Source organism: Lissotriton helveticus, chromosome 10 (assembly GCF_964261635.1).
Source record: "Lissotriton helveticus chromosome 10, aLisHel1.1, whole genome shotgun sequence".
NCBI lineage: Eukaryota > Metazoa > Chordata > Amphibia > Caudata > Salamandridae > Lissotriton > Lissotriton helveticus.
Window position 1 is genome coordinate 525,384,808 of NC_136071.1, and position 13,205 is coordinate 525,398,012.

General features: G+C 44.3%; 1 protein-coding gene across 4 annotated transcripts in view; it reads left to right on the top strand.

Annotated features, from left to right (window-relative positions):
- The window catches only part of CAPN15 (calpain 15), a 315,793-nt gene that overhangs the window by 221,218 nt on the left and 81,370 nt on the right, over positions 1–13,205 (top strand). For all 4 annotated transcript variants that reach the window (XM_078663054.1, XM_078663053.1, XM_078663055.1 and 1 more), the window contains one exon: positions 10,141–10,324. In XM_078663054.1, the coding sequence (XP_078519180.1) occupies positions 10,141–10,324 (184 nt within the window). The remainder of the gene's footprint in view (positions 1–10,140; positions 10,325–13,205) is intronic.

Consider the following 13,205-nt stretch of genomic DNA (forward strand, 5'->3'; position numbering starts at 1 on the left):
AAGGAATTTAGAGGTAAAAGTTATGCCAGGAGAAATCAATTTTGTGAAACATGTGTGATGCATGTTACCTTACAGCTGGCAGCAAGCAGCTGGAGCAATATTGTTACCACCACTGGAAGCTGCTGTAGTTATCGCAATCGTCATAATACTTGCAAAGAATGTTTTTCTTTGAAGCCCGGAATCGGTTCACATTTTTGTAAAACTGCCAATACTTACAGATGTATGACCCTTCACTCACAGACAATAATTCACTGCATGACTTCTTTTGAAATACTGGAAAAATCAATTCTGATGTTGCTTTCCAAAATGCTGTTTTCGTTCCGGCTGCTTCTAGTTTGTGGGTTGTGATATTTAGCAGGAAGGAATAATAAGGTCTGGATCTTTTCAGAAGGATATTCTATCCTGCCATGGGTAGCTGTTACTTAGATCCAGAATATATTCTTTGAGTAAGAAGTAACTTTGCGTCAGCTGCAATCTTTTCCAGCCTCAGCGCCGCTACAAAGGGTACCAATGTGAAGCATACATGCACCTTCTGTCCAATCGAAACATGTCGCCTTTTGACTTTGTTCTTGAAGAAGAGGCCACATTCTGTTGTAGGCATCACTAAGACATGTGCTGCTGAACCCACACCAGCTGAGCTTCTTAAGTACCATAGTATGGCGACCATTGTGTCGAAGAGATGTGTAGAGCTCTCAAGGTTCCTGATTCCATATTTTGGTTGGCGTTTGTTTTAGCGACAAATTACATTATGAAGAGGTTTTTTTTCATCACACAAAGTGGAAGATCAGATCTTTGAGTACTTAATTTAGTGTGGGATGCTTCCTTGCAGTTGTGTTTATTATCAATTCAGTGCTCAGAGTACCCGAATGCAAAGGAATTGGTGAGCTGCGTATGCATGGAATCTGGAAACTCGAGTGGGTTCCCAGTTCGGCCCCTAAGAAAAACCTGACAATTATTATCTTCATTCGTTTTTAATCAAATCTCCACCAAAAGTTGCCATAGCATGTTGTCTAGTGGGCGAAAAATCACATGCAAAATAATGTACTATTTCTTCTCTTCTCCACGTTTGCCTCTTACCGTGCAGATATGTTCATTCTTCACATTGTTACTTGTACAAAGCTTTTGCTGCATCAGGCTAGATCTACACAACAAAGATGCCCTAAATCTATAAATAAAACTACTCCTATGATTTGACCTCCAGGAGACTGTTCAATTTACTTTATCAGCTCCATAATCCTTCTTCTGATTATCGTTATGAGGGCAAAGCTTTGTCGAATAGTGTGACCTAAAACTTGACATATACAATACTTGGTGCGCTCCAAATCAAATGTTCACAGCTGCACACTGATCTCACTTGAATACAGGAGATCAATTATCACTGCTGCATGGATTACCTTGGCTGGCAACGATTTCAAATGAAAAAAGCAATTAGACTTTCATGTTAAAAAGTAAGTTATTTATTCATATCTCCTGGTTTCCTAAGGAGCTATGACTAAAGAACATACTCTTTGTATCATAAAGATGGTTTGAAATTGATTGAGCGAGTCCGCAGCCCTAGGAAGCTGTACTTTGAACATAAAGGTTGATCTTCTGTTTTCAAGTTGGGTCATTGCATAGCAGCACGCTTTTGGTTGGTTGCATTTCTCATCTGAAATGCTTGGTCTTGAAGACAGTTTGCTTCTACCAACAGCACATTTTGCAATTCCTTTTTGTTCGACAAAACAATGCTGAGATGAATGACTAAAACAACCTGCACCCATTTGGGCCACTAAATGGAGTGCAAGTCATTTGTCTGCCCTGGTTCACAATTAATTGTTAAGTTTATAAAGCGTCCCCTTAATAGTCCACAAATACACCTCTCTCATCTGCAAGCGGATCTATGCTGGAGGAAGAGGGGAGGGGAAGTGTAATGACATTTTGTTATGTGAACCTCGCAGAGGTGGCTGCTTCTGGTGACTAACCAAATGTCCTACTCTGGGAACATAACCTGGAGCTGCAAGCCCTAGCCAGCCCTTCCATTACTCAACAGTCTACATACCTTCAAGTCTTCCTAGGTACTTGCTTCCCCTGTGAGCTTCTTCCTTCTGTCTAGAAAAGAAACCTTTGCCCACTGCCTGTCCTATTTCTTCCCATCATAGTCTGCTGTGAGCTTAAAGGGATAGCCCATAGATGCTGAAACACACAGGCTGTTGAAGCCGTTTAGGTCAATGAGGATCTCACTTCCGTAATAGTCTCTGGGTTTAGATAAGGTAACAAAAGCAGATTATGAACACCAGATTGTAGCTTTTTCTTCCGCATAGCAGTCTGAACACACTATACCTCTGTTCAAGTGGCAATTACAGTCCCTTTACATGAATCATCAGATTCCTTGACCCTTGTGAGAATTCTGTAGTCTTGCTTGCACTCCACAAATTGATTTCTGCAAGCCTTCATAAGGAACGTTGAACATACATCCAGAATCCTCAGTTGTCCTTCTCTTCCCTGATGAACCAAAGTCTCTAATTTGGCGACCATTCTAAATATTGTCTTAAATAACACATAACCTTAAATCTGCAGATTGTTTAGGATATTCCCAATTTTCCTCTTGGTGTTTCTGAGGTGCAACAGCTTAAGTCTCATCTACTGTCAGCGCTTCTCTATTTGAATTGCACACTTAGCAAACATTTCTAGCTTCATGCAAGTGGCCTTGGTGGTTTGCTTTGTCTCTTTGGATATTTCGCAGTGTTGGGCATTCATAGTGTCGAAGAGTATCAATTAATATCGCTTTATTCGACAGTCATAGAAGCAGTAAAAAATAATGCATCCAAAAATACATATGCGAGAAAATGAAAAAATAAAAAATATATAATAGATAAAAGTTTGTCCTACAAATCCTTTCATTTACTCATATCATAAGATTCATGCAATCTCTACATCAAAATGCTCATAGATACAAGAGGGATAAAAGAAATCAATAAGGGAAACAAGGTAAAAGCCCTGAATCTGACCGATATGAGAATCTTGTCTGAATGGTGGCCAGTGAGCAGTTACAAGAGAGGGAAAGTAGTACTGAGTGTCAGTACTTCTCCCCCACAAGAAACATTGATACATTATAACATATTAATTGTGAATTTAAGAGTTGTAGGAACAAACAAACTGGTCTGACCTGATCAAAAATAGGAGTTTAAAAAAGAGGATTTAAAAATGTATAATGGGGCTGTGCAAACATAGGACTTATTATCACGATGTGCAAAGTATCACATTTAAACAAGTTACAGGAAGAAAGTGGAGGATTGGTACACTTGTGCCATGTGCCCTCTGGTTTACGACAGTTGATTAAGCAAAGCCAACCTAAAAATAGTTAAAAGACGTAGCTGGCAGATAGCAATCATATTGAGTAAATATGGTTCTATCCCTGCGACCGTCTTAACCATAATGAATTTTCAAAATAATGGTTTGGCCAGTGATAAAGCTTCTCTCTCAGCTGCCATTCTTACATCAAAATATTTCTTCAACCAGGTCAAAGAGTGTCTTATCAGCTGTTATTATAGCCCCACCCTAAGAGGGGTAGTCCTCCTGATGCCTGCTCTGTTGTGTTGAGACCCTGAGCTCTTAAAAATACTCACTTCTGTACTTATGTTTTTTTTTGGCAGCCATATACGCTCAGTTTAAAAGCAGCTGGTATCACAGGCTCACTAGTATCCTTGTTTAAAAAACGTCTCCTTGAGGTGTATAAATCTCCTGCACATGTGTTTAACATCAGTAGAGAGGCCCATTGGGGCCCACGTATCTGTGCCTTGTGACACTGGCTGGGTCTTGGTTTTCCAGAGAGAACACCCCGATTATTCCTTTACAGAGAAACTTCCATTGTCACCAGTATTTCCCTTCACCATCTAGCTGGTATCCTGGGTGCTGAATTCTGGGGCTGCAGCTCCAGTTGCAGTGCTGGTTCTCAGTCAAACCAACCATCCAGCTAGGTTGTGATCCAGTGCTACCCCCACAGCAGTCCTAAGTCCTAGTCAGAGGAAACTGTACTTGCAACTGCTGGAGATTACTGCATTGGGGTATGGGAGTAGGATGCACTATTCACCTCCAGGACAAATCTCAACAGCATCAGAAAAGATGGCCTCTGACAAAGGGCCTCTTCTTATTGATGTGGCCTCTGAGGGAACTCCTTTAGTTATCAGATTGAGTGGTGACAGTCAAAGTTAAAAAGAAATTGCCCCACACCATTGTAAGGTACTTTGTAGAGAATTGTACCTAGCTCTCTATGAGCTTTAGGCCAGTCCATAGAAGTCTTTCAGCCAATCTCTTCACCTGTGAGTCCCCTTTGTCTTGTGGGAAGTCTAGAATTTGAATTGAAAATGAAATGGCAGTGGCGAGGTAGACAAGATGGTCACATTTATTCTGCAGATCACTAAAGCTGATCATCAGAGATTCTTGATCGATGTTTTCCATTGCCTTTTGAAGGAACACTTATACTTTGTGTACCTCTTCAATATGTACTTGGGGTGCTTCACAGACCTAATCCACAAACACTCAAATGTACTTTGTGCCACTGTTGTACGGCCAAACCTATCAGCACCATCTAGACTTAATAGATGCGTCTGTTGCCTATCCGGTACAGCTTGCTTGATTGACGGGGTCAGCCCGAATTATATGCAAGAACTATTTTTTTCAAGCCTTAGTTTATGCGTGAAAACATTCCTGGTGCAAATACTTTCATCACAGCATAGCTGAGCCATCTTGGATTTATTAAGTATGAAAAACATCAATGGGAATGAATTTGATAACATCGAGAGGGAGCATCTCTGGACTTGCCACTTTGACCAACCACCATTTAGCATTCTTGATCCAACACCTATATGCAGGCACAACATTGCAGATGTATTGAGGAACACATGGCCAATTCTCTGGAAAACATTTTATACCACAAATGGAGTCAAACAACATTGTCTCTGTGCCTACTTCTGTTCATTATCTACCTCCATTATCTCTCCTATTTCCTCCAGTTGACATCAGGGGACGGTGTTAAGATTTGCAACTGCAGAACAAACATACTTATCTTTAAGGATGACTCCTAATTTTGGTAACAACTGCAAACACCATGCAGAACTGCTAACCTCAATAGTCGCTTATTGAAGGGACAAGCTAATTCAAATAAACCATGTGAATGTTAAAACCTAAATTATGTCCTGTAGCCACATAACAAAAAAGGCAAGTTGGAAAGATTCATAATATAAAATGATGAATTGTACAAGGTGGCTACCTTCTCCTGTTTGGAAATTTGGATCACCACCTCCGAACTAGAAAGCTCACCTGAGAAATTCACAGGGAAAAGCAAGATTGAATTTAAGGGCATTGCCAGATGCACACACTGTTTTGGCGGTGGCATGGTGCAGGCAGAGACTGACGCCATCCTTCTCTAAAATGCAGTGGTCTGGGTAGCCAAAGGCCTCGACATTGTCAAGCCACAGAGAGAGCCCATTAGAATAAGATGCTGCCCCTTCTTCAGCCCTATCCTACTATAATCCCAGTGACCGATTGCATTAATATAAACAGTGGGCATCCTGAGATTTGCAGCCAAAAGAAGCGGAGCAAAAACAACTCGACTAATTAATGAGTTCTGAAAAGAGGGGTTTGCTGCAAGTGTACTTACAGAGAAGAGAAGGTGCTTTATCGCAGCAGAAGAGAAGCTGACCAATCTCTGCTCTAGAAGGAAATATGTGTGGCCTCTGATGCTGGCCAGAATACCCATTGCACTTAAAAGCTACCTAAGCAGGCTTTCTGCATGTGCTGAGTGGCAGGAGAGAATAATGCAAGTCAAATGCATTGGTTGTTTAGAAATCTTTGAGATCTCTGTAGTAGAGCAAATGTATTGCAAAATAACCTCCTGTTCTCTCTGGCTAAAACTATCTTACTGGAAGCTATTTCTCATAACAGAAAAATAGGCACAGGCCTTTTGCGATGCTTCCCCTAGCCCAAACTGAAGCAAAAGCCCTGTAGTAGTGTCTTGTTCTAGTGCCCATGTTCCAGCAGGAGGGAGGCCCTAAGAAGCAATCACAAACCTGCTCACAAATGATCTAGATGAATTAACTTGTCCAATGATTTGGAAACTAGTTTCTAGACTTGTTATAGCAAGTTGAACCTCAGGACAAGGAATAATAGGAATCAGGAGCTCAGGGTTGCACAGCATTGCCTATAATAGCGCGATCTCTTGAACACTGGCAGAACATCAGAATGGAAGCACAGGGAGACTGCAGCTCCCCATTAGTGTGCAAATAAAAGTATGCATGTCACCGCCACATTAAGAGGAAGAACTAATGCACCATGCTAGAAGAACTGACCATCCTAAGGGTCACTGGAAAATGAACCACACTGTTGCTAAAAATAAGTTTGTATTGCCACATACATATGCAAGTTATTTGTGTAAAGTCTACATGGGACATTTACTCTAACAGAGCCCCCTACTCCACTCCCCATTGGCAGTCCTTATCTAATTTCTTACGGTCTCTTATAATAAGGGAATTCGGAAAAGAATATTACATGCAACGCTTTGTGTTTTTACATTTTCTCCTTTATATTTTGCTCTTTTGTTTATTTATGTAAATGTTCTTTATTGGAAAAATACTGATTTTACTTCGAATCTGAAATTTTGTAAAATGTCGCAGAGTTGTATTTCTTATAGACTTATAACTGCAGATTCCTCAACTTGTGAATTTCCCCAAGTCACAGACTAGATCTGGAAACTTTTGCTACCAATTGCCTCATGCGTCAGCAGGTGGCATCATGCAGCTCCCTGTCGGATCCACCCCCTGAATGTGACATCTGGGCCCCCATATATGCACCGCCTCCGTTGCGCTGGCATTAGTTTCTTTCTTTCTACACCTTGCGATGAGGATCCAGAGGTTTGAGTCCTGTCATTCTGACAGACTATTTTCCTCTAAAGTTTCAGTGTTTGGTATGTCTCTCCCTATAACAACATATTTTAGGCTGTGACATGACTATCACTGTCATATGTTTTTAACTGACACTGAGGATGTGTTTTTCTGGTGCTTTGGCTCGAGACACAAATCGCCCTAGTGCGATATGTGCTCCAAAATGAACCGTAAGGTTGTCTGCGATGGTGAAGTAAAACTCTCAAACGCTGAACTTCTCAAGTCGAAGCCGGTCGAAGTCAAGGACTTTCTCGCTCCCTAGGCAGCAGCTGTGACCATCAATCCTGGAGGTTCAGGTAAAAAGTTCAAGAAACATAATTACAAACATGGGTCTCCATTGTCACGCTGTGGACAACTCTAGGCTGCGGAGTCGGTCCTCCAAGTCAGAACCGATTCCGGCACTGGTCCCGAGATAGCTGCAATAGCTCCAAGAGCTGAAACCGCCCTTTGAGACCCTTTCTTTAATGCCCGCCACATCCCTCTGGTGCATCTTTGAGTCCCCAAGCATCCTAGGGGACCTCCAGTCGAGTTACTGCCAGGGGGTCCATCCCTGGCGTGGACTGTGTCCCTCGACCTTGATTCGAGGCCAACCCCTTCCTTAAGTTAAGCTCAGTTATGCTGACTCTGGTCCTGGCGCCATACCCGAAGCCACCAATTCAACCATTAAAGCTGGTGTCAACATTGGAAACTGAGCCGATAGTTTTATCAGACACCAAGTCCCATCACCTTCCACTTAGACCTCGACAATACGCCCAATCAAACCTGACACATCTCCCAATATGATGATGTGAACAATGTTGATGACCAAGACCAATATGACGAAGGCAACATGTTTGAGAAACTTCAGGATGGCAATGGTCTGGATACATCCTGAATATTGGCCTCACATCCCAGACACAGGCCATAGCAATGGACACATTTGCTGCCTTCTCCATGGTGATCAGGAGGGCAACAGAGGTTTTCGATCTTATTTTACTTACGTCTGAGGTGAAAACTAATGTACTCACTGAGGACTTTAACTTTGGACAACCAGCCAAGAACCCTTATTACCCTTTAATAGAGCCCTGACTGATGTCCTGGTGAGCCCTTGTCCCAAACCAGGATGTTGCCTCCAACCCACCTACCCCCCTGAAGACCGCTTACCTCAAGTAGTCGTAATACATCTCCAGGTGATAGCAGAACTGTTGACATTTTTGGGATGTTCTATCAAAATGCCAATCTTACTTGATCCTTTCACAACGTCTCACCATCATCAAAGCCATCCTGGATATGGTGCTTTTCTGAGTCTTTCCTCCGCTTCAGCGAGTCCAGGACATTTAGGCTATGATACTGATGTTTTAGCCCTTGACCTAGCACCAACGAGACTTGTCAGAGTCCATCCAGGTGTCAAAGGAGACTGTGAAAGAACTACATTGGTGGCTGCTTGACTGTAATTGGACCCGTCTCAGAGCCCTCTCCCTACCCAACCCAGAGCTGACGGTTGTGACGAATGCTTTGTTTCTGGCTCGCAGAGGTCATCTGGGTGAGGTGGAAAGCAAAGGTCTCTGATCCTTGGCAAAGACTCGCCTCTACACCAATTTGTTGGAATTGTGAGGGCCTCACTCGGCAATTACATAGTTCTTCTCTACCATCAAAGAGGAACGGGCACATGTTCTCATGGAAAGCAGTACTGTTGTGGTAACAAATAGAATGCCATGGGGTTGTGGGTCCTATGCCAAGTAGCTGCATGATCATGGCACCTCCCTCGTCACCTAGCACCTGAAAGGATTTTTAAATGTCAAGGTGCACAAACTCATCCGACTTTGCTTAGTGGATCACGAGTGGCAATTACACACGGAGGTGGCACAGGGAATTTTCCAAAAATGGATAGAACCCTGGCTCAACGGATTCACCATCAAACCACCACCAGAAAGTGCATAGTGTCTAAGCTTTTGCGTGTTAGAGCTACCAAGGCTGCTCACTCGGACACTCCTTCCACCGACATTGGAGGTCAGAACTCCTTTACACCTTTCCATCCATGTTCCACCTTTCTACAATACTGAAAAAGATCAAAAAAGATAGGGCCCAAGCAGTGCTTAATTTGTGGACAAATAAGTGCCAGGGCTCTCGTCAGGAGGCCACTGCAGCTTGCACAAAAGATTGCCCCTTCCAGTGCTGCAATGATAGCATCAGCACAACTACTAACTTTCACACTTCTACAAGTGTGACAGTTGAGACGATTACAGGCCCCCAAAACTATAAAATTGGCTTGGGTGGCAGGTAATAGTCATTTTTAATATATATTAAATTCATAAACAACTGGTAAATTGGCCAAACATGATACCACGAGGCAGACATTCACAAGCACCGTTTTTGATAATTAAGAGCTGGTGCCGAGCACCAGAAACAAGAAACAACGGGCTCAAATTAAGCACTGGGCCCAAGTCATCTTAGTGGCTACACACTGGGAAGGAGGATGTGCTACCCAGAGCTTCTGGCCATAAGCACTTGTCCCCTAATCTGTCTGCCCCTTAGGGTGTATCTCTTGTCGCAGCAGCAAGATCTAGTTCCAGCCTGCCCTCCTCCCCATTCTGTGGAATGGTCTCATACAATCCATTAAAAAGATTCTACATCCGAAAGTCAGCAAACTGCTTTATTCTGATTTCAATGGCTCTGCATCCAATGGCACAGACAGAGATTAGAAAGAAACTGGTGTTAGCACACCAGCATTGGTGCACATATGGGACCCCGACGTCACATCCAGGGTGGGATGGATCCGGCTTGGAGCCATACTACACCACCTGCCAACACACAAGAGTTTCTGGCGCCTGGGGAAAATCACAATGTGAGGAATCTGTGGTTAGATAGTCTCCATCAGAAAAGGCGTTACTGAAGGTAACTAGTTTGTTCTTTAGATTATTTAAGCATTTTGTTATGATGTCCCTGCATTAGTTTAATCCTCAACTAAATGTATTACACAATTCCGTCTCCATTGCAATGTTTAGAAAGCTGCCTTACAGTCCAATAAAAACAATTTGTGTAATTCATTCAGGTCACTTCTTTGTGATTTCAAAGTTAAAGAGATTACCACTCTGGGAGCCCGAGAACTTGCTGTCCAAGGACCTTTTGCTCCAAACCTTCTGTGCTTATCCACTTGTGTAACAGAAGTGGGACTAACTATTGTGAGCATGGGCGCCCTTAAAGCTTTGCATATCTCATGTTACTCTTTTAACTTTCCATATAGGTTTCTGAGTGCCCTGGCAGTGCTGGCAGAGCGACCTGAGCTGGTAGAGCGAGTCATGATCACGCGGGACCGTTGCCCAGAAGGCGCCTATCAGGTGCGGCTCTGCAAGGATGGCACCTGGACCACGGTGCTAGTGGATGACATGCTGCCCTGTGACGAGGCTGGCTACCTCCTCTTCTCTCAGGTCAGTGCCTCCTCTTGAGGTCCACTTGTTTTCCACAGCTCAGCCATATTGACAAAGGCCCATCATTTTGAATCCACACCTAGAAGATAGTCTAACATGACATAAAAATGTCACAGTAAAACTGTGAACTGAAATCTGTTATTTAAATTAAATGTTGCTTTAGATTGCATTACATGAAAATATATGTAATGACGTTTTAAAATTAAACACATTGTTTTATTGACTGAACATAAATCAAATGTGTTTGCTAAAAATCCACAAGTATAATTTAAGCATCCAGGCTTGTGAATGGAAAGTGGTCTTCTTGTTGGGTCCTGTGGTCCAGCGAGTATGACCGCAGTGTTTTTTAGTGATGTTTCAAACATGCAACAGCACAAGACACAGAAGTGATGAGAGTTGAGATGTGGTATCCTTTCTCATCTCAACTGTTCACTTCTCCCTGCAGCTCAGGCTGGTCACCTCCACTGCTCCATGGCTCTGTGGTACCCCTAGTCCTTCCTTTCTGAGCTCTGTCGTGCACCCCCTTGTGGTTTTTAATCACTGCTTCAGCCTTGCCCTTGGCTCAGCTGCTAGAATGGCCGTGGGAATAACCACTATCCCAGTCTTTAAATTGACATCAGGTTGAACTGGCCTATATGGCAATCTGACCGTATGAGATGGGCTGGGCTGGCAGCTCAGTATCTGTGCTGTTTTGTGGCTGGTTGAGACTGTTTTATGGTCTGGTATGCTGTGTTTTTACTGTTAATTTCCCTAATATTACCTCAAACATTGCAGCAAGCACAAATGCATGCAGTCTCCCATTCCATCTAAACATCCTATACGGTGTGTGCCTTTACAAGTTCAACATTGTCTTAATTTGCAGTACTTGCGACACTTCTTTTAGCTGTCTGATTCGCTAATGGGGGCCACTTTTATTTTGTTGCTGGCCTATTTTCTGTCAGAGTCCAACCCCGGTGTTATGGTGCTAAACGACTGAGCCTGCTGGCTCCAGCAAAAAGAATGGCATTTGAAGACGACTCCTTCAGATCCACTTAAGTGGGCACCAATCTGAGTGCTGTGGGCACCATTCTGAGTGCTGTTGGCACTCCTTTAGTAACCCAAACTGGAATAGTAGGCAACCACACATGCATGGATGCGTGTCTCAGCAAAACTCCTACTTCCATTCCCTCTGCCGTTCCTGTTGTGGTTTGAAACTTGCACTGCTACTTCAGTTTTTTTCGTGCACCTAGTCTTTCTGTTGGATAAGGTTGGACTTGTATGCCCCTGCTGTACCAGTCTTATGTTGTAGATGAGCTGTGCAAATAACTTTTCATTACACAAAGGCCACAAGAATTGGCTCATTCTACTGGACTTCTCTCATTCCATCATCATCAGGCGCCTACTCTCTGCTGGATCTGCTCCTTCTTAGCGGATAGAGCTGATTCTGTCAGCCTCCCCCCTCACTCCTCTAAAGCCCAAAATCAATATTCATGTCTCCACCACACCCCCTTCAACGCATACATGGTCGCTCTGGCCAACATCACCCGTGCACACATCAACATCCTTACACTGATGACACACAACTCATGCTCTCCTTCTCAGACAAGACCGCCCCCCCAAAAAAAACAAGTTTGTCACATGTGTGACCGAAGTTGCTAACTGGATGAAAGCCAAGTGTCTCAAGCTCAACACTGACAGCACAGAAGTAGTGATCTTTGGCATTAGAACCCTCTCCATGCTAGTCGAACTAGTGGCCTGCTGAACTCAACCCACTCCAGCACCCATGCCAAGATCCTCTGAATAATCTACAGCAAACTGCACATGACTGCACAAGTCAACGATATCATTGCATCCTACTTCACACCCTGAAGATGCTGAGGAAGATCTTCGAATGTCTCCCAAGCAACACTAGAAGAACTCTTGCTCACACCCTAATCCCTAGAAAGTTGAACAACGGATACATCCTCTATAACCGGGATCACTAAGCAACTCGCCAGAAGATCACAAACCATTCAGAACATGGCAGGCAGACTCATCCTCAAACTCCCACACAGAACTTACATCACACTACACCTCAGGGAGCTCCACTGGGTCCCAATTTACAAATGCGCTCATTTCCAACTAATTACACACACACAATCTGATAGAGACTACTAGCCACAGATTCCTTCAAGTAGAATTATCCCCAGGTGCAGGGCCGGACTGGGAACCACAACCGGCCCTGGCAAAGTGCTCGGACGCCCCCACCCGCCACACTCGGGGGGGGGGGGGGGGGGGTTTGGAGGTGCCGCCGTGCTCTTTGCCAGGGCCGTTTTTGTTACAGGGCCGATTTTGCAAATACGGCCCTGGAACAAAAACGGCCCCCAGGGGCCCAAAACCGGCCCCCACCCATGCGGCGCACCGGGGGATTGCCCGGTGCCCGCTATGGCCAAGTCCGGCCCTGCCCAGGTGTGAGACTGGATCCGGAAACCTTTTGCCACAGTATCTCTGCGTGCCAGGTGCGGGGCGACACCACGCGACTCCGCCCAGGCGTCGTCCGCGTACGTGACGTCAGCGAGGTCACATAAGCCCCACCCCGGTGCGCCTACGTCAGTTTTGCCCTTTTCTGTGTGCAACGCAGATCCGGTCTTGCTACGGGCCTGTTTTGGGGCTCTTTTTCTTCATCATTGTCTCTTCTTTTGGTGGAACAGTGTGCAAATTCCTTCGGGCTCCAAGACTCGTCGTGTGAGCGACTTATGTCGGCGACAGACCCTCACCTCATTTGTATGTGGTGTTTGGGGACAGGTTCACGGCACCATGGATTGTGAGGCGTGCCAACAGTTGAAGCCGAAGTTGCGGCAGGTGTGCCGGATGAAACTACTATCAGCGCGTCTCTACAGGTCGACCTCCTCCCCTCCATCAG